This window comes from Haemaphysalis longicornis, unplaced genomic scaffold, assembly GCF_048455015.1.
Source record: "Haemaphysalis longicornis isolate Haplotype H1 unplaced genomic scaffold, Haemaphysalis longicornis Haplotype H1 scaffold_3, whole genome shotgun sequence".
Lineage (NCBI taxonomy): Eukaryota > Metazoa > Arthropoda > Arachnida > Ixodida > Ixodidae > Haemaphysalis > Haemaphysalis longicornis.
Genome location: NW_027526335.1, coordinates 222,535,539 through 222,557,270, shown reverse-complemented (window position 1 = coordinate 222,557,270; position 21,732 = coordinate 222,535,539). Strand labels below are relative to the sequence as shown.

Here is a 21,732-nt window from a genome sequence, read left to right as displayed (position 1 = left end):
GTATTCCAGAATACATTTTGAAGTATCTCTGCCCAGCCCTGGTCTGCACCCGGTACTGCGCAACGTTCTTAGACTACTTCTAAGTCTAAGTAGTCTAAGAACGTTGGTACTGCGGAGACGGCGTGAACCGAGGAAGCCTATTCTTATCACTCTTGCTTGTTCGGATTTTCACTGCTGCGTAACCCCGTGACCCTGCGAGGGTGACCTGGCTGTTTAGCCTTTGCCTTATCGCCCAGTGACGGCTGGGCCTTCGGTGCATTCGGTTCAGCGCAAGCGAACCACGTCACTTGGCGAAGGTAAAAATGCCAGGGTGAATGAGTTAACAGGAACTACAAACGAAGAACGATGAACCCAAGCAGCCGAGGCCGATTGCCAATGATTGGAAACCCCATGGGTCCCCTTTGGCTTCCGAGCCGTCGGCCACTCATCGGTAACTTGGCTGAAAGATTGAGTGAGCGCCAAGCAAACGGCGACCGGAAGTAACGTCACACGGAAGGCTCATCGGAAGCCGAGCTTCAGCTGACGGATAAAAGCGCATTTTGGCCTTGAGCTTGCCGAGGCCGTGACGGCGACGGTTAGAGCAGGTGAACAGGCCACAACGCAGCAAGAAGTAGTTACCTAAAGAGCCACAGCACCGGGCCATGAAACCAAGCGCACTTAAACTAAGTGCAGCGTATTCAAAAAAGCGCGAGATAGTGTTACACGTTCAGTAGGAATGGGTCATTTGTGTGTCCTAACGCAACGGTGACCGTCGAGCTACTTCAGCGTTGTGCCTTTGCGCGTTCTTTGAACCCGCGGCGGGGCCGGTGGACGGACGCGTTGCACCGACGGCTCCGTCTCTTTTGTGGCATTGAAACTGCGGTAGTACTCCTGTACGTGTCTGTGAGGTGCGTTTTCGTGTCGGTGGCTCTGTGAAGTATACCTGACTGGTGGAATAACATCGTTTGCCTGCTGTGGCCGCCGCTGAAAACATAAGTCACCATTTCATTTTTTCTTGCGCGGTGCGGGAGAGCTCGCGCTCGTTCCCGCTGAAACTTCAGCTGTCGTTTATAACAACTGGCGCCAGTGAGTGCTGCTTAGCGTTGTCGGTTCTTGCGAAGAAAAAAGTGGTCACATACATGTACTTCCATTTGTGTGACGGCAGTTCTAGCTATCCTTTTTCCGGCTTTGTGTTTTCCGAACAAGCGGCCGTGCTCCCACTGCAGGTTCACGGAGCAAGACTCGTGGGCAGTATAAGAGTTGCGGATGTTCTAAGCTGACTTACTCAAACTCTAGCTATAAATGAAGCTTCCGTTTCATTATTTTCTTGAGCAAAGTAAAGATATTGTCGAGCGACAAAGTAATTACACTGCCGCTGGGCTTCTCCGTCGGTTCTGTTCGCATCTGGCGCGTCTGACGAGGCAATGTGAGCGACGGTGACAGCAACACCGTAACCAGTTTAATACTTTATTTGTGGCTTTGTTTTGTTACCCCTCAAAATATAACGCATTCAAAGGTCACAAGGTTTGTATTCAACCTCCAAGTTGGCATAGATGCCTTGCAAACAAAAAAAAACCTGAACGTTCATGCGTTCCGAACTCATTGTGTAGTGCGTTGCCTTGTAGTCTCTGGGTCCCGCGTTGTTAGCGAACAAAACTTACGCTAATAAAACGTTGACGGCACATCTCAGTCGCGATTAAATGTTTAAGGGGGACAGTAGCCACAACAAGATTTCGCGGAACCGCTGCCGTGTTGCTTTGTGTATTGGACTTCTTTATTTACCTTGCGTGACTGCAACAAGAGTGAAGCCCATTTTCGGTGAAATTCCGGACTGTTTTCTCAAGAACGAGCCAAGTAACTGCTACCGTATAACGCAGTATTGAGAAATGAATAGTGCAGTACGTTTTATGTTTCATAGCGAGTGTTAACAAGCTAGAACTTTAGGCATGGACATATTTTCACACGGTAAGGCTGGTGCAAAGTGCTGTATTTAGTAAGCAGCGTGCATTTAGCATTTTAGTGAAATATTTTGTTACTTATTACAGGCGCTACGACGTAAAGGTGTTTCCCGTGGACAAGTGGCGGATGCAGCCGAGACAAGCTTTCCAAGCTGGCCTATGCTACAATAGTGCTGTTGAACAACATATCGTGATCTTGGCAGGTCGGAGAATTACCGGGGATAATGGTCCTGTTTTCATTTACCTGAATGCTTCTGTTTTGTAGGCATCTCAAGCAGTTAAACAAAGCATAATCGGTTCGCGCTTCATGAGGAGCGCTTTTTAAAATTTTTTTCTCGACCATTGTGTGTGCTTGCTTTCGTGTTTGTGTTCGTATTCTTGCCACTGTTAAGCAAGGTTTCTTGTAAATTTGATATGCATAATAAAAAAACTACACAGAGAGACTCGGCGTGTTGTGTTGCTCAATTGTTTTTGACAAGTCACGTAATTGCTTCGCAAAGTTGATGCAGTCTGTTTATTGTGTCTCGCGGTCCTATTTCTGTTTTATACATGTCATTGTACAAAAAATTATTTAACGAGTGCGCTATAAATAAATAATGCGCACTCGTTAAATATTTTCCTGTACAATGGCATGTATAAAGCAGAAATCGTGCCGCGAGGCAACTCATAAAATAGGCATTGGTCATAAGGACTGGCCACAAAGCCAAAAATGTGCATAAAAATAGCCTGGGGTCCACCTATAGGCGATATCATAGCAACATACTTTGCCAAGCATTGTCCAATATTGGCCTTCCAGAGCTTGGCCAATTGTGGGCTTTTCACCTTTCCCAAGCGCCAGCCAATGATGGCGGCCGAGGTATTGCCAAGCTCAGACACATTGGCCACTGATGATTTGCCATGCTTGGTATTGGCAATTTCTGCTGCTTGGGAAATTGCTAGACACATGATGCATGTGCACAAAAGCGCTGCTTTGCCGGCGCTTCAGTCTTTGTCTCGCCATTGGTGGCATGCACGCTGGCTGGACTGTATGTGCGCGAATTGAATGAACGCAAAGGATGAATTCAATCATCCAGTAGATGTAGATAAACGGCGAGCAAAGCCAAACTTTTAGAAAACACTGTGTTTATATTCTTTCTTTCGCCAGTGAAAAATAGGTTTAGCAATCTTAAACCTATAGTAAGCGTTAAATCCGCCATTTTTGTAATTTCTTGCATCATTGACGCCACGGGTTGCGAGTCTTGACCATGACGCATTTAACATAGGCACTTTGAATACGAAGAGTTTCTTTCATCCGCAATAGAGACCAAGTTGAGATGAGTTACCTGGATCTTGACGGCTCTCGTCAGTTGCGTGAAGGCGTCTAGCACAGAAGCCGTGAAGAGCAACCCGAGCAACATTGCTGCGAAACCCGACGGCGGCAGGCATCGTCGCCAGCGCCGCCGCAGCAGCAGGGCCAGGAGAACCTAAGAGAATAGATACGATGCGCACACTAAATAGGGTGCAGCGGAAAGATCGGCGTTGTCTGGCAACACAGCGCTACCCACGGCGACGGAAATAACAGGTTTGTATAACAGAAGTAACAGTCGGAGGCGAACAACAGGCTGGTCGGTTCACGAACAAAGCCTTCGCGTGCCTTCTCGAGGGTTTAATTACTTACCGTGTACATAAAAGTGCTAAAATCGTTTGGTTAGTTGGCGTTGAGACATCATAAAGTAGCGCTTGAGGCAGAAAGAACGTAGAGGAGGCACACGTGACGGCGCTGCTGTGTGTGTCTCCTTTGCGTTCGTCCTGTCTCAAGCGATACTTTAGGATGTTTCGTTAAACGAGCCCCTCCTTCCAAATCTGTTTAGCTAAGCGAATACCAAGAACCCCTGTTATGGTAATATCGGTGCAACAGGCAGAGTAATACACTTATCCGCTAGCCCACTTCTCCCGACGGGCCCCAGTCACTCGAGTCACGTCCCTGGCGTTCAAAAAAATCTCGGGCCACATCCACTAACGGGAAACCTGGGGGAGGGGGAAGCATGCAGTCTATAGGTGTACTCTTGGCACATTGTCGTTTTTGCCGACGGAGATGAGACATCTGGGGTAGAGGCATACAGCGTTGCTGCACAAGTCCCGTGTCTGAAGCGCGAAACGTTCTAGCGCGAAGCACCAACGAGTGTTCCGGTGTGTTTTTAGTACAGGTTACACAGACAGACATGAGTACAGACACAGACACAAAATGTGAGTACGAGAACGAAGGAACACTGACGTGATTGGATGTACTCTTGAATAGAGTACTCACGAGTACACGAATTTATGAGCAGTACCCGTGAGTACTGTACTCTCTGTTAATGTACTCGCGATTACATGCACTCGCGAGTAGTATTCATGAGTACAGTACTCGCAAGTATAAACTTGTGGGTTTGATCATGCACTTAAGTCGCGACGTGTGTGCACGGGTTTCACGCATTTCTCAGTGCCGTGGCGTCCCTCAACTCTCGAGGAAAGTGATAAGGAAAGAAATGCGTTCTCTCCATTCAATATTCTGGGTTGTCGCTCTAGGCGATCCCTCGCCACGGGGTCGAAGGGGTTGCTGCAGTGAAAGCTGGAGGCATTGGTGGCTTCACTACGCTTCCTCCGTTTCTTTTGCTCGAAACGAGGGTTGCGGGAAGCGTGCGCTATGCGTGCTGAAGCCACTTTTTGCCTCTCTTCATACTCAGCGGCCAGGAAAGCTCTTACCTGTTTTAGCTAGCCAAAAGGTAAAAAGGGAGCCGGGAGGACCAACTGGTGCGGGCATGAAGCGTTCTCCGGATCTCGAGACGCACGAGATCCACGTGTCCTGAGTTTCATTATGTATCTCGCATTATGTCCCCCTCATTGAAGTTCCGGGATTTGGGGAGGGGAAGGGCTCTTTTCCGTACCCCGCATACGTTGTATTCGGTTTTCCAGAGTTTGCGTAGCGATTGCGTCTTGAATTGTGACACAACTGGGAGCGACGTTGTGTCATATAATATGCCTTGCTGGGTGCAAAGATCGCGCGTACTGTTATGCTACGGGCGGCGTGATTGCAGTAATTCTTTGGGAATGGCAGTGGGAAACGACGATACCGTGGCGAATTTTTGGAGCCTATACGGAGATCGCACGCCTCAGTTGCCGCAGCTTGCACTTGTGCTGCAAGGCTCGGGAAACAGCAGAGCTCGCGGCCCTTCTGCCTTCGCCGGAAGACCTGGCTGTTGCACCTCGCGTGGATTTCCGAAATTGCCGCTGATTGTTCTCTATGACTGGCAGGTCTGGATGGTTTTGTCGGAGCCTTTTACGTCTCTGCCATAGCGGACCACGTTACAACGTGCTAGAACCCCCGGCAACCGGCTTCGAGAACGTTTTAGACCGGTTAAGAACGGCCGGGTTTTCAGATGAGTGTGTTCTGCTGGCGTGCGAGAGGAATCGCCGACAGGTTAAAAGTGCAGGGAGCACCGATCAGAGCAGGGGAAAAGAAGCATATTCCGGCGACGAGAAGATAGCAGTGATTCCGTACTTTCAGGGCACGTCTCATCGCCTAAAGAAGATAGCGTCAAGATATGGGGTGCGCGTGGTGTTTTCAGCGCTAAACAAGTTGGCGCAAATTTGCAAAGCGGTGCAAAGGGTGGCAGAAAAGCAAGCAACAAAGAAGAAGGGATGTGGTAGGAAACACGGCACGGAGTTTGTAGAGGGGAAAAAAGACGTATACAACATTCCCTCAAGGAATGGAAAGAAATACGTAGGACAGACCGGCCGCAGCCTGAACGTACGCCTTCGCGAACGTCTGAGCTCGATAAAAGGGTCACCGTATTCACATTTAGCCATACATTGCAGAGACTACAAGTGCCGCCAAAAACTGCGACATACGTTCGTTCTTGATAAACACAGGAAACGGTTAACAAGAGAAATAGTAGAAGCCTTCCATATAAAGGAAGAAGGGAATGAATATGTCAGCCAACCATCGTTCTTGCTGTCTGACACTGAGTATGCCTTTTTGAATCAGGGTTGATAAAAGGTGTTGCGTTTTTTTCTTGTCATCACACGTGCGGTTTGAATATGTATAAAATGTTCGGTTGTTGGTGCGCCTTGATCTTTTCGGGTGGTAGATTGTAAATTTGATGTTCTGACGGTGGCGTTTATTCCATGTATATATGAATGTTTTTCCCGTAATAAATTTTCAGTTGCTAGTAGCGCTTTGTCCGGTGTACTTGCTTGTCCTCGTCGTCGTAGCGCTTTTCCCACCATGAAGTTGGGCAGACCTAAAAAAATCCGAGTTAAAGCTAGTGAAGACCACCAACTTCACTGTGTACTCCGTTTTTGCATATTCAATAAGGAAGGTGGGCAATTTTTTTAACCTCCAAACCGTGGCTCGAGCGTCTAAAGCCTGTAAAGACCAGTCTACTGATTGGAAACCTTTGTATGCTACTTTTGGCTCCAAGGCTGTCAGAACAGAGCCCCTTAATGTGCTAGCAGCTTAATCTGGTCAAGAATAAGAGGCTCACTGAAACCAGTGAGCCGCTGAAGTCAGTCATTGAGGCTCACTGAAACCAACGCCGGAAGACAAGAGCGCCAAGGAAAACGCCGGGAAGAGCTTTGATTTCTTTAATGTTTCGATTTGTAATGCTAGCCCTTTTTATGCTAGGACAGATTTGTTCGCTTGGCGTGAAGGTCACGAGAGCTGACCAATTGAGAATTCAACATGTAAACATAAGGATGATTCGTAAGGAGCCATTATATAAAATGCAAAGCACTGAACAGAGAACGTGCAAACAAACTTGAGGCGCTCGATTCGCGATTGTGTTGTTTTACCGTCCGTATTCTTTACTGAATCTTTAAAACTTTCTGCAATGTTACAAAAATATGACGGACATTGTTCTCGCATTGTTTTTGACATTGTTTTTGCACTCTACAAGCGCAGTTTATTTTGTGGGTTCGTATTTGGCTTCGACGTTTTGGCAGTTTCCTTGGTCGCAACCAAAACGCCATAATGGGGCCCTAAAGCGACTCCAATACGAGTTCCGATAGCGCGTGTCACAAGTTCTGGCCTTGCGCTAATTGTCACTGCAATTTATTCTAGGTCCCATTTGACTTGTCGCTGTCACGCAAATATTGTGGCACTCCGGATGGCAACAGGTATACTATCTGGACTGAAGCAAAGGATGACTTACCAAGGAAAGGGCCATGGCAAAGTCTGATGTAGCCTGCCTGAGCACCGGTGCGCTCACGCATATCGAGAAGTCGCCCTGGTTCAGACTCCAGCCGCCTCTTGTCCCCGCCAATCCAGCAGACACCAGGAGAAGCACCTGCGTGGTATTCATTCGGGCTTTATGCTCACGTTTCAAGAAGTCGTGCCAACACCGATAACGTATCCTCTTTCACAACCACGCGTGTCCTACCATAACAAAGAAAAAGCCATTTTTTTGCATATGCTGAGTGAAGCGGAGGTAAACTGTCGTTACAATAGAAGTACGCCAGCAGGAATTTCCAGGTTTCCAGGACGCCATTACACCAATCCAATTTATTTCTTCGCTGCCTGGTGACCAAGCTCCTGCAACCCGTATGGAGTTGACGCTTCAAAACGTGAAGCTTCGTGTACGAGTACAAATGATGCGCTGAGCCATCATACAGCACAGCAATCAACCTTTACAGTGAAAATCATGACCTGAAAACTTTTTCTTCTTGCGTACGTGTGGGCAGGTGGGGTATAAAAACATAAAAACAGGTGTCGCGTCCCGTACGCATTTGGTTACTGCATTTTGTGATGTTACAAAAGTTGTGAAAGGCGAGAACTCATTGGAGAAGCATCTATAAATGTTTTCCTCAATAAATAGTCCCGGAATAGCACGGGAATTATTAGTAAATTATAACTTTCCGTTAGCTAATCCAGTTTAGAGAACACAGACTATAGCTTTTAGCCCATCCGGGGGGCTGGGAGACAAGCGCGGAGGCAGAGCGGAAGCACAAACACCCGCCCCGCGCAGGACAGACCCCATGCCGGCCATGCGCCTAGCGCTGACGGGAAACGATGAGGAAGACGAGGGATCGATCTTGTTCTTACCGCGGACGTCTTGCCAGATCTGAAACTCCTCCTACAATGAGTGTTCGGGCCAGTCTCTCCGGCCAGAGATCGGCTATATCTTGGAGATATTCAAGCTACCGCTGCCAGCGTGAGAGCGCCTAGCGCCAACCTTTTGCTCTCTATGCCGCTCCAGTGCCTCGCTCTTACTTCGTGGCGGGATGGGAGGTCGAGCGAAAAAACGAAATGGGAGGCCGGAGTCATAAAGGCCAGCTTTATTTACTAAGCCGCAGGTAACACATCGTCGCTCGTCGAAGAAAAGCAGTGAGAGCTGTGAAAAGTATGATGTTTCAGTTAAAATCTCATTCAGTCTTCAGTGTCCCTTTAAAGACAAAAGTGAGGCTGCAACCGCTAACTTTTCGAGGGTCAAATTTACATGCGCTACTGAGACTCAATGGCAGTGTTGTATTTTCAAGCGTAGGTTTCATGCGTAGGCGAAAGGAGCAGCCAGCGCCGCTTCTACGCAGAAAACGCCTGGGTAGCCGCAACCCAAGAGCATGTGCGAAAAAAACAGATAGAACACGAGTTATAAAATCATGCACGCATGGTGAACGCGAATCTTTCTCCTGACGAATTAGTTCGTTGCGTCCGAGTTTGCCAAATCGCTTAGACCACGTCGAAGTGATTTATTGATTCGTTGTGGGGTTTAACGTGCCGGCGTAAGGCACGCGATGAGGCGCGCTGTAGTGGAGGGCTCCGGATTAATTTTGACCACCTGGGGATATTTAACCTGTGCCGAAACCTCGAACACACGGACGTTTTAAGTGCGAATGCACTTCTTAAGCGAGCCTGAATCGTCCGCCGCCGTCGTCCGCATAGCAACAGCTGCGGGTGCGCGCGCTCCTCGTCTTCCCTAGCAACGGGGGGAGATGGGCGCGCGCTACTCTCCTCCTCCTCTCTCCGCTCAGAGACTGCGGGTGTTGGGCGCCTCCTCTCCACTTCGGGCGGGAGAGCTCTCGCTCGCGTAGCGGGCGCTCCGCATTCCGACGCGTGAGGGCGCTCGTGTAGCCTTTGCCGTAACGGCGGGCGCTACTCTCCTCCTCCTCTCTCCGCTCAGTGACTGCGGGTGTTGGGCGCCTCCTCTCCACTTCGGGCGGGAGAGCGGGAGGGTATTCGCACTTACACACTCTCCCCCTCGGGGAAGTGCGAGGGAATTTTTGCTTTTCGCCTCCATCAGAAAAGCGGCCGCCGCGGCCGCGGTCTGTAGAGAAGTTATTCCTGGAAACTCGAAGATGAGCGACATGGCCAACACGGCGACAGGTGAAACAGATGGGCTTATCGTCGGCGGTTCTCTAGTCAGCGGGATTTCGATAGCGTGGAGGGCCGGACACATAGCGAGGTCCAGATGGGGCATAACTGTGGCGGGTGGCAGAAGGACTCAGTGAGAATACTTGGTGGAGTCCCACGTTGCTAATTTTGTCTCCAACGACACCTTGAATCAGCGATATGACTGGAACAGGGCTGTCTACCGCATGGGGCAGAGTAACGGCAGGAGCAGTGGCTTCCAGTTCGCGGCGCACTATCCTTTGGGCGGTGTGTTCGAGGGAGTCGGGGTGAGAAGTCGCGGACGAAAATGGCTGAGGGGATGGATGATGGCTCGCAGGAAATAGTCGCAGCGCTGTTGGGCAACCGGTGTAACTGCTGCGTGATGCGGCAACTCTTCGCTTTCTCGAACAGTCGGCATTCGTTTAAGATGGCATCGACTGTAGCGCAGCCCTTACACATGAGCAAGTGAAAAGCGTCGTCAGCTATGCCCTTAGGGACATGCCCGACCTCGTCCTGCTCAGTCATTTTCTCGTCGACCTTACGGCAGAGAGCCAGGACGTCGTAAATATAGGAAACGTACTGTTCTGTCGATGTCTGGCCACGGAATGCAAGTTCCATTTTTGCGCGTAAATGACGTTGGATGGGATTGCGGAATATTCTCACGAGTTCGGCTTTACAGAAGTTCCAGCTGGTTAACCTGGCTTCATTGGTTTCATACCACGTGAGCGCCGCACCTGTCAAACAGAAAAGAAGATTGGCAAGCATGAAAGTAGATTCCCAGCGATTGTGGGCGCTGACCCGCTCGTAGCGCTTTATCCAATCTTCGACGTCAACATCGTCAGTACTAGTGAAGAAACCGGGCTCGCGGGGCTGCGAAACGACGACCAGTGGAGTCGACGCCTCGCTCGGCGGAGCCATGCTGGCAGGAGGAATATGACGCCTGCTTCGGAGATGCGTGATGAAGGATCCCGACGCCTTTAGGATCAGATAGCTGAGACGAGAGGGAGGGGATATCTGGCAGCTTCCACCAGGATCTTACGGTACGTGAAGGAAGACGTGAAGTCAAGCGGAACAAGAGGTATTCACACAGCGTATTTACAATCCTGAGAGCACCGCGCACGCAAGGCGCAAGATCCTGTTCTACTTTTAAGTCTAGCTCGTTTCTCGAGCCCGAGCGTGCTACCGTCATCTTCTTTCGGTCTGGCACATGTCCCACTTTAGTACATAGGCTATGCACTCTGCTTAGCCTCTTCAGCTAAGACACCGTAGCAATATAAAGTCTATTTCATTTTTATGCTCCCCATTTGGGCTCCTCCAAGTCCACTTCCGGCTCTCCCGTTTGCAAAAGAAGGTATTCATGATCCGTAGATTATTCCGTTGTGCGAATTCATCTAGTAGGTCCCACTGCTATTTCGAAGCCCAGACCATAGTTCCCGACCACTTTGTCTGAAGCCTGATTCTTGCCTACTTTAGCATTTAGGTCTCCCATAACTAGGGTAAACTGCGTTTTATTTTAGCAATTGGCGATTCCACATCTTCATAGAAGTGTTCAACTGGTCGTGGCCGGATGTGGGCGCGTAGACCTGTGCAACCTTGAGTTTGTACCTCTTCTTAAGCCTAATTACAAGGCCTGGTGCCCTTTCGTTAATGCTGTACAGTGAAACCTCGATATATCGAACAGCGCGGTTCCCGCGAAATAGTTCGATATAACCAGAATTCGATATATAAAATCATGTAAAAAACGCGTCATAAACTGGTACAAATCAATAAATGAACGAATTGTGCAGTAAATACTCACTTGGCGCTTCAAAGTATTTATTCTTTTGGCTTTAAGTACTGCAGCAGGGTAGCCTGGCGTGTTATACACGACATCCTCAACGTAGTCCAAACGTTCCACAAGCGACAGGCCGGTTCCTTCTATACCGCTGCAGTAGCGGTGCGGTAGGGCCAAAACCGCTGAAGCCTCGGTCGAAGTCGGGAGCGGCGCACTATCAGCGCTTGCGGGTACAACCTCAACAGCGTCTTCGTTTGTGCGCTCAGTAGTAACCTCCGCTAAGATCTCCACATCCGTCAACTCCACCGTCGTTCCGATGCCATCGTCACCGCCAACAAAGTCATCAATGCACATGCTTCGTGGCTCAACACCAACAAAGCGCTCTAGCTGGCCCCAGGTTTCTTCAAGCTCGCATTCTTCTTTTGCACCGTCCAATTCTGCTTCGGTGCAACCGATGCGCAGCAGTCGGGAACGCCCATCGCGCCACCGCTATCCTCGAGGGTACCGCGGGATAGCTCGCCGCCTGTCAACAGAGCGCGAGCGGTCTGGGCAGTCTGGGGTGGGGGAGTTCGATATACCCGTTTCATGTCCGTCCCAGTTCGAAATAAAAAATTAAAAATGCATGTGATTTTCCGCGTGATATGTAAAGTGTTTGATATAGGCAATAATTCGATATACCCGTGTTCGATATATCGAGGTTTCACTAGTATTCTTCTATGTTGCCAGCTATGCTTTTATTGACTAGAAATCGCACTCCCAGTTCTCTTTTGGCCACTAGACCACGGTAACATAGAACGTGTCCATTTTTGAGCACCGTAAGGGCTTCACCCACCTCCCTAATCTCACTGAGCCCTATGACACCCTATTTATTGCCTTTCAATTCCTCGAACACCACCTCGAGACTCGGTTCGCTAGATAAGGTCCTCGTGTTAAACGTTGCCACGTTCAGATTCCAATGGGGGCCTGTCCAGGTCCAGGGATTCTTAGCACCCTCTGCTTCCGTCACAGGTCTGACCACCGCCGTTGTCAGTTGCTTCGCAGCCATTGGAGGCTGAGGGCCGTGGGTTAATTGGCGTATTCATGGGAGGTTGTGGCCGTTACTACACCAGGGGGGCCAATCCTACTCTGTTGTGGGAGTGCATCACCGGCAGTGGTCCCCGGGGGCAGGTCGCACCACCAGCCTCATTCTGCAATTCCATCAATAAGCGGATTTTTTTTAATCCCGTGGGAATTGTCCGGCACGGGGATTGCAACCACGGCCCTTCTGGACGAAAGGCGGATGCTCTACGTCTACGCCACCACTGTTTTTTTATTACATGAGAGAAAACGCTCAGACGTGGCAGTACGAGGAATGCATGGTCAAGCAAACAAAAGAATACACTGAAGTTATGAGAAGCACATATACACCAAAATTCAGGCAAACACACACAAGCGTTCAAAAGAGGGAACCAGTCAGGTGATTGGTCAAGCGAACTATACACACTATGTACAACTGCCACAGTTTCTTGGAAATATGACTTAGTTGATCTTGATGGCTTAGCATGCCTATCACATAAGCGGCATCGCCACAGACTGTACAAACCAATCAACACAAACATGTCATAAGGCGGCTCACCAGGATAGTCGAATGGCAATAACCGAATAGAGAAAGGCGTAATGTCCATGTCTTCTCTGAGCGTTCGCTGTAAAATGTCCCACAAAAATACAGCATCTCTGCAATCTACAAAACAGTGATCAATTGTCTCTGGTTGAGAACAGAGCCAAGAGTCTGTCGACCAAGCTATAAAAAGACCCCGGTCTTTCATCCAATTTTCAATAGGGAGCGTGCCAGTGAGAAAAATGTCTTAACACCTGGCGGAACACACATTTTACGCACTATTGAGGACATCCTGGTACAGACACTGGAAGTGCGGAACACGATATAATTGTATGGGAAAAAGCCAGAAATCAGGGCATCACAAATAGGATTGCGCGAAGGAGTAAATATGTACTCAAGGCTAAACCGATCCTGTAAGAAGCGAAACGTGTCAACCACTTCTTTGAGGAAACCTCGCCGGCTTCGGGCTGCTTCCACAAACAGCGAAGACACCACAATATCAGGGAGAAAGTGTGCAAGACGTATTTGCAGTACTGCTTTCAAAAAAAGGATGATGAATATCTCGAAAGTAGAATAAACGAGAAAGAAGCTGCCAAACAAAAAGATGAACAAGACCAAGTCCCCTACGCACAACCGGAAGAAAAAGGTTATCGCGACGCAGTGGCCCACTACGCGAACACCAAATGAAGGTTGCAAAAACCCGCTGAAAAGCCTGTATCCTAAGTCGTGAGCAATGTAACACCTGCAGAACATAAGGAAGTCGGGTCACAAGAAACGTGTTACACGCTCGAGCACGGGAAAAGATGGCCCGCTGCCGTCCCCGCCAGTCATTCACTTGGCGCTGTACCTTCACTGCCTGCTGTGACCAATGCAAGTCAGTATTCCGAAACTGCGGGAGGGGTACTCCTAAATACGTTAGGTCACTATTGCAATTGATTCCGGCGGAACAATAAGGTGTGGTTCCCCATTCTCTCTACCAAAATCCGCAGCTTTTCTCTAAATTCAGGGCTAAACATGAAAGCTCACAAAATTCTTGTGTAATGGCAAGAGCATTCTCCACGCTGGCCTTGTCAGTACAAAATAAAGCGACATCATCGGCGTATGCTAAGATTTTCACTTCGAAGGGCGATAGCGTAAACCCTCTAACATTAATGTCCACCACTATTATCCAGCAATAAATGTCCATTAGCGAAAACGCTTGTCGCTTCCTTTTTTCCCTCGAGCCACTTCCCGCCGCGGCTGGCGCGATACAGCGCGCATTCGCGGGGTGGGAGATAGCTTGCTGGCTGGGCGAAACGAGAAGACAAAGGCTGATTGGTGTCTCTCGTCGCCGGTTTTGGTATTAGACGGTCAAGTAACTGCCTACCTATTTTACCCTGCAAATATCACAATCTATGACTGTAGAACCGATTCTGTCATGGAATTGAAAAGATAGCCAAAAGAGAAGTGTGGGCAGGATTGCGCCCTACCCTTCCCCGCTACATTAGCATCACGACTCTCGGTAACTCTTACTAACATAGCTTATCGCCAGAACGCGGATACCTTTATTCCTCGTTAGGAGATAGGACGCGGATGTTGTGTTCCTGACTGAAGCTTGGCTCCACCCTGGCGATAATCAAATTTTTCCTGTCTGCAACAACTACAAAATCCATCGCCGAGATGGTGTGGCACGACGGGTAGGTGGTCTCTTGAGATAGTCTGGGCAGCATGCACGACTTCAACGAAAAGTGTGCTGATTGGTGCTACCGCCCCCCGGCGTCTGGTAGCCACTCTCCGGACAACCTCCATCAGAGTCTTGAAGTGGCATTGCAGCTTTCCTTCGGATTATGTCTAGGTGATTTTAACTTTCCTCATATAGACTGGCTCTCGTTGTCTTCATCATGTCACAACTCAACTGATTTCCTTAACCTTACTTTGGACTTCAATTTGTTCCAGGTTGTTAACGAGCCCACACGAGAATCAAATATACTTGATCAGATCTTCACCTCTAAAGCCGAAACAGTTGAAACAATATCTTGCCTAGATGGCTTCAGTGGTCGCAAATAACTCCAACTATCATCACTTCACATTCCTCTAGCCCATGCCGGTTCTGTTACAAAAAGAATTCATGACTTCCTCAGGGCAAAATTCTGCGAAATAAATTCATTCTTCTAACAGCGCTACCGTAATTGAACCGTACCAACTAGCTCGACTTTCATTACTGCTAAAAAAATTCACATCTAGAATATTTTTTTCGTGAGGAACTTCTGCCGAAATTTACTGACCGCCCGATCGAAGAAACCTGCGTACTCTATAGAAAATATATGGCTAGTTTGATCGATCTCTACGTTCCGTTGATAACGATCACATGCGACACGACGAACCCCTGGTTTAATCGATCACGGCGTAGTCTTCGAAACAGAAAGAAAGCGCTTGTATAGGGCAACAAAACGCTGTGCTAATCATGCGCCGTTTATAAAATACACATCATTCATCAATACTTACGCCACTGCAATATGCAATGGTAAAGAAAGCATTACTCCAGTGACCTGCCCTCTCCTAAGAAGGTTTGGCGCCTGACCATGACTCTAATCGCATTTCACTACACGAAGCTAGTTAAGCCCCAGTGACGGACAGCTTGTGTTCCTTTTCGTGATTACCCGGAAGGACCATTACAACGTACCATTTGTACATGAACTGGGCTGGCACTGTACGGAAACAACTACCATTACGGTTGTTGGCATTTCACGGCTCATTGCTAACCTTATGGCCTTTACATCCACCAGTATAGATAACATCAATTCCAAAATACTGCAAAACACCTCATTAATTTCTAGTTAGATAATATGCTTTTAATTTAAGCAGTACTTAGAGTCAGGGAAGCTACCGGAAGATTGGCAAATTTCGAGATTTGTAGAGTTCTAGAATTATAGACCGGCAGATTTCTAGAGTGCCCCCCGTGTTTTAAAGCGGAAACAAGCACTCGCCCGATAATTATCGCCCAATAGCCATGGCCCCCGTATGTATTTGTTTCAAGACGCTTTAACATATCACTGCGTCTCATGTTTTCAGTCATGTAGAATCTAATAGTTCATTCTCCCCGAAGCAGTCCGGATTCAGGAAATACTTTTTTTGTGACGCACACTTACTGGAATTTACTACCGATTCACACTTCAGCATAGACGCCAGTCAGCACGCTGACTGCATTTTCCTCGATTTCCCAAAAAGCTTTGAAAATGTAGCCCACCAAAATTATCAGCCTTTAATCTAGATTCACTATCTTTAACTTGGATCCATGACTTCTTTTCTCTCAGTCAACAATTTACAGTCGTTAATCAATTACACACGAAAGTATTTAATGCCGGGGCACAGCAAGACCTCACCGACGTCATATCCGTTCCGGAAATGCCGCCGGCAGAAAAAGCCCCATTGACTCGGCGGCGCCAGCATTCGAGCCCACGATCATTCTTGCCGCAACGTAAGTCGGAAATGCTCTGCCAACTGGGAAACGATTTTTTTTAAAGACAATAGTCTTTCTTGGGCTACTTAAACCCAGAAATTTTGGTCTGTCTGTATGTCTGTCTGTCCGTCTGTCTGTCTGTGACTCGATTCAGCCACCCGGCCAAAGCAAAGCAATGCCTGCGCAATAGTCTTATATAGTCACAGCTAAATCTACCCGTCTATGTCCGGTGTGATGTTCATACTTGTCAACATTGTTGAAGAACAACAAGACATTACGCAAATATGAGAGAACAAATCAATACAGAAGTGATATTTGCAGTGTTCCTTTACAACAAAATCAAACATGCTTGACTTTTGTGAAATTAAGTACTTCATCAACTGCAGAAAAAGAATTCACTCCGCCGTCGCCTGCTGTCGCCCGCGCCACTATGGCTTCTGGCGCCATTTTAAGAAATCAACCGGCAACAGTTACGCAAGGTTCCACTAGATAGGTTCCACGTTCTGCTTGCTTGCTTGCAACGCACGTGGAGTAGGGAAACACGGTTCTATAAACGTTGAAGAAGGCCGCCTCGATTAACGCGCGTCTTCGCCGTACGGCAGCGTTCGCATCGAGACACCCGGTTTGGAGCAGTGGAACGCGGGAAATTTAAAATGATTTAAGCAAACCTTTGGCGTCTTTACATTGGGAGGAGCGCGACGCAAGAGGAACAACATGAGAGGTGAGCGGGAAAGCGAAGGGAGGCTATTACTTCGCAAAAGCCGATAAAGATTATCGTCTTTTGACGGCATTTGGAACAAAAGAAGCAGATACGCGGCCAATTTTTATTTCCGAACATGTTCCAATGGTACGGTGCTATACGCTGCCTTATCCAGGCACCAACTATCGGCGCTTGTTAGCGTCACGACACACTACTTCCCTAAAATATGCTGTTAGGCTAGTTGGTTCATTGCTTAAGGAAAAACGAGCGCTACAAACGAGGACAGAAAAAGCGAAGAACGACGAGACAGATGCGCTCGTCTGTCTCGTCGTTCTTCGCTTTTTCTGTCCTCGCTTGTAGCGCTCGTTTTTCCTTGAACACTACTTCGCTTCACCCCTCCTAGACAGCACCACCATCTGAATGGAGAATGTTATAGGGAGCGATATAAGGCGCGTTCGTAAGTTTATACAGGCGTGAGTTCGCAGCCCTACGAACTTACGCCTGCATACCGTGTTTTACCGATACCTATGAAAGAGGTATCAACCAGATTTTTTATCACGAAGGTGCGTTATGCCGGTATCCACCAAGATCTGATTGACGTAAAAACGTCATATCCGTCACGGAAATGACATCGCGAGAAAAAGTTCTATTTACACGGCTGCGCCAGGATTCGAGCCATCTTCGTCGGCGCAACGGGAGGTACCGGTTGCTTTACTAACTGCGCTATGAGCGGACGTGCAGGTGCCATATATCCTTCCTATAACCTACTCCATTTAGAGGGTGCTGCAGTCTGAGAGAGGTAAAGAGAAGTAGTGCATCACGATGCTAATGAGCGCCGACAGTTGGCGCCAGCTGAGCTCATCACAACGCAACTGCCTGCCGTACACTCCACGCAGCAGGAACGCAGTGGTTACACATGAGCCAAAGCGACGCACCAGCAGGTGGTCGCTCGCCCAGCACACCCACAAGACAGCCCCGCAAATCATACTCCTTCGCTCAGAGGACCGTGAATTCATCAAACGATCCGCTGGCAACCCGTTTGGTTTTGTTCGCATGGTTTGCGAGCGCGTGAGGTTTCATTCGGGTTTACGCAGGGCTCCGGCGGGTGCAATCCAGTGTGTAATGTTTATGCACGTGACGGTGTCATACTGATGAAATATGAATAGCGATGTGCAAGTTCATATCGAGGCAAAATAAACATTCAACCGATCCTGTGAAAGCTCATTTCACTTACGCGTTTTAACAATTCCAATGAAAGCGTCATCAACCCCATTTCTTTTCTTTCCCCCGTTGCCATGTAACTTGTGGTGTTCCTCAGGGAACATCAGTAGTTACTTTTTGCTTTCTTGGCCCCCTTTTAAAGCAAACCTTTCTACCTCTTCCAGCCAACCGTTCTTTGGCGGCGTGCAGAACAAGAAACTCCTAACGTGGCTGAAGAGGGCGAGGGCGGTTTTCACTCACGGAGCTCAGTGCAGATGGCGCAGCGAGCGCGCGCTACTACATAGCGTTCCCTACGCGCTGGCGCGCGCCGGCGGGGACCAGTCCGCCGCCTGCGTCGCCTGCTTTAGCGACGGTTGTTTTGGGCCTGTTCTGGCGCAGCTTCGCGTCCATTGCTCGCTTCCTTCGCACGGCTTGATTAACTTGTTCGACAGCACCTCCTGGCTAACCCGGACCCGACGGAATTGAGTGGTCGTACGGCAAAGATACGCTAAGGATTGGTTTGCATGGCGGCAAAATAAAATGTAGCGACCTCGTACAGGCATCTGGCCGCTGGAGAAACGCTGCCAATTCGGTTGTGTTTTAAGAGGTATTGCAAAAGGTGAAACGAGCAACTGGTTATGATAAATAGCGATTATAGGAGTTCCCTCAGCTTCCTCACAATTCTCAAACTTGCTAAACTAACTAGTGGCAATCGGTATAAATCGGAATAACTAAGCTCACATGCCAAATTGTTTCGGTGTCTGCGCTTGTGTCGCGCGGTGGTGTAGCCCCGAGCTAGCACATCAGGATGGCTATAGGTTCCGCTATCTGACCCGTCGAAAGGCGCTCCACTCAGTTTTCTGTCTGCTGACATGCGGATGGGCTGGAGTGACAGCGCCCGCCGCTCTAGCCCTGCAGGGGCCAACGCTGCGGCGTACGGGATGCCGACCCCGAGAATTCCAGGTAACAGCTGGCGGAATCTCTGGTTTCGCTCTTTGTAGAGCCACGTGTGTGAATTCAAGTGACGTCGCAATGGGCAATTGTTGTGGGTGTCGATTAAAGCTTTTCTTTCCAGTCCCCTTCACAGCGTGGATTGGAGCCGAGTTTTATTAATGCGTAGCATTCTTTGCCGAGTACAACCACTGCTAGGACTGCATTTTCACAAATGCAGATATCGCAGAAGTTCCACCTGTGCACACTATAATAGCGTAAATGGAGATAACTGGTCACACAAAAGTTTGAAAAACTAAAAAATAAGAGCAATAAAAGAACTACGGTAAATGGCGAAACGTGCAAAGCCCTGCATTTCCACAATAATGTACATATCGCGAAAGTTCCACCTGTAATCGTTATAGTAGCGCAAATGGAGATAATTGGTACAACGAAATTTTGAACAAGTAAAGAAATAAGAGAAATATAAAATAATAATGGAAATTGGCGAACCATGTAGCGCCCTGCATTTCGCGAAAGTTCCAAATGTAATCGTTAGAATAACGTAAATGAAGATGATTGTTCGGACAAAATTTTGATAAATTCCAAAATGAGAAAAATGTTTAAAAATGACAAAAAAAATGGCAAAACGGATGACGCGTAACGTTTCCACAATAATGCAGATTTCTTGAAAGTTCCACGCGTAATCGTTCTAATAGCGTAAATGGAGTTAATTGGTCGAACGAATTTCTGAGGAACTAATAAGAAAAATATTAAAAAAAATTGCGGAAAATGTCGAACTCCGTAATGCCCTGACTTTCCACAATAATAGAGATGTCGCGAAAGTTCTAAACGTAATCGTTATAGTATCTTAAATAAATATAATTATTCGAACGAACTTTTGAAGAACTAAAAACATAAACATAATTATGGAAAATGGCGTACCGTATAACGCCCTGCATTTCTGCAATATTGCAGATTTCGACAAAGTTGCAAATTCAATCGTTAAAATAACGTAAATGGAGATAGTTGGCCAGAGGAAATTCTGAAAAACTAAAAAATAAGAAAAATAGTAACAAATTACGAAAATAGGCAAAACGTAATATGCACCGAGATTAGTTAGATATATCTAATAATTCGATATAGGCGAACCCGTCTATAAAGAATTTTTTTGTTACAGGTTCGTAATACGTGGGACCCCCCCCCCCCCCCCCCTGTTGTTCCAACATACCGAAACGAACAGATAACATATGACATTGCCTTAGACAAAGCAATCCATTTCTTGCATGCAATAAAGCTACTTTCCGCCTTAACTGCCTACTTCGCAAGAAAGGGGTGATTTTGGTTTTCATTTTCGTTTTGGCGGCACCAGCTAGCACCGTATAGCCTACACCAGGCGTCGTTTTCCCCAGGTCAAGTCCGTGTCCTTCAATATCGAAGCAATATTGGCGGACAACATCGGCTGGCAAAAGCGCTACACAAAGCGTCAGACAGCTTTACGTTGTGACATCCTCAGTCTGTTCAGTGCTTTCAGCAGCACCAGCTGTCATGACATCGGCGACAGTGTGCGCGCTCGAGGGGCTCACAGTGACGGCAACATCGTCGTCAACACTCAGGAAATCCTCTAAGGACACTCCTCCCGGCACAGCCTCTGGAACGTTGGCGAGCTTTTCGCGCAGTTCGCCGGTGATGCCGTCTTGGTCCGGACTCGCTTTCCGCTGGCTTTTTGAACCATTTACTTGTGTACCTGTCGCATTTCCACGCCTTTGTATCAGACGCCACTATTCTAACTACAGTACGCTTCTTACATGTTACATCTTCTGTTAGTTACATCGTCCATGTAACCTCTTCTGTATTACCACATTGTATTGTTTCATACCATGTTGCTTCCGTTCAATTTATGTTTTGCCTTCTTGCTTTTCTTGCCCCTTTACTCAATGTCCCTGTGGGAACCTGTCAGGTGACGTGAATAAATAAATAAATGAATAAATAACTAGAGCCCACTCGCCAGCCCCAAAAGTCCCCCAAAAAGTATCCACTTACAGGATCGCGGTGTGACTGTCTAGGGTAAGTGAAACTTTTCTGTTGGAATTGCCCTTCCCCTTCGTGTATAACAGCTAGGCGAGACAGTGCTTGTGACACGACGGGATACAAGTTTTCCAGCTGTTATGCAGCCGATGCAGATCTAATTAGTACCAACATGTAAGTTTTGCTTCTAAATTCTCCGCTGCTAACGTACAAGCATGCACGCCTAATTATAGCTTTCACCGAAGGAATTTTATGCGTACTTTGGCCCAGGGGAAACCCTTGTTCGAACAATTGCCTCCCATGACAGTTTTAGAAGTGGCGTCCAATGCGCGTCCTCACCGTGTGGGTGACATCCAGGAGCGTCCAGTACGGGCCGCTGGCAACGGGCGGGTAATTGTTGGGCGACGCGAGCGGCCCGCCAAGCAGCAGAACGGCCAGCAGGGAGGAAGCCTTGAGGAGCAACGAAGCAACCTCGGCGGGGGAGAGTGGCTCAGCCATCTGCAAGCGGGGAAGGCGCCCGTGTGAGCGATGTTGCACAGCTAGGCCCCTGCAGTGCTATCCGAAAGGCGGGCAGCGTTTAGCGCTACGTGTCGCAACGTCACTGAGAAAAAAAACGCAGCGGGGCATCATTTAACACAGCCGCTTGATCTCCCAGAACATTTGGACTAGCGGCACGCAATTAACTCAGGCCAAAATTTTAACGCATTCCGCAGTAATTTGTTTCCCTTGCGGCGCTGCCCATCGAGCCCCCCTTTCATTTTGGAGGCAACACTAGCCGGGGA

At 48.2% G+C, this 21,732-nt stretch overlaps 1 protein-coding gene across 1 annotated transcript in view; it reads right to left on the bottom strand.

The window, feature by feature from the left end:
- LOC144176002 (ATP-binding cassette sub-family C member 2-like) overlaps positions 1 to 21,474 on the bottom strand; it is a 327,158-nt gene extending 305,684 nt beyond the window's left edge. Inside the window, exons 1-3 of the mRNA XM_077705088.1 lie at positions 21,290 to 21,474; positions 7,109 to 7,243; positions 3,260 to 3,400 (exon numbers count right to left, since the gene is read on the bottom strand). Of these exons, the coding sequence (XP_077561214.1) occupies positions 3,260 to 3,400; positions 7,109 to 7,243; positions 21,290 to 21,448 (435 nt within the window). The 5' untranslated portion in view covers positions 21,449 to 21,474. The remainder of the gene's footprint in view (positions 1 to 3,259; positions 3,401 to 7,108; positions 7,244 to 21,289) is intronic.
- Positions 21,475 to 21,732: the final 258 nt, after the last annotated feature.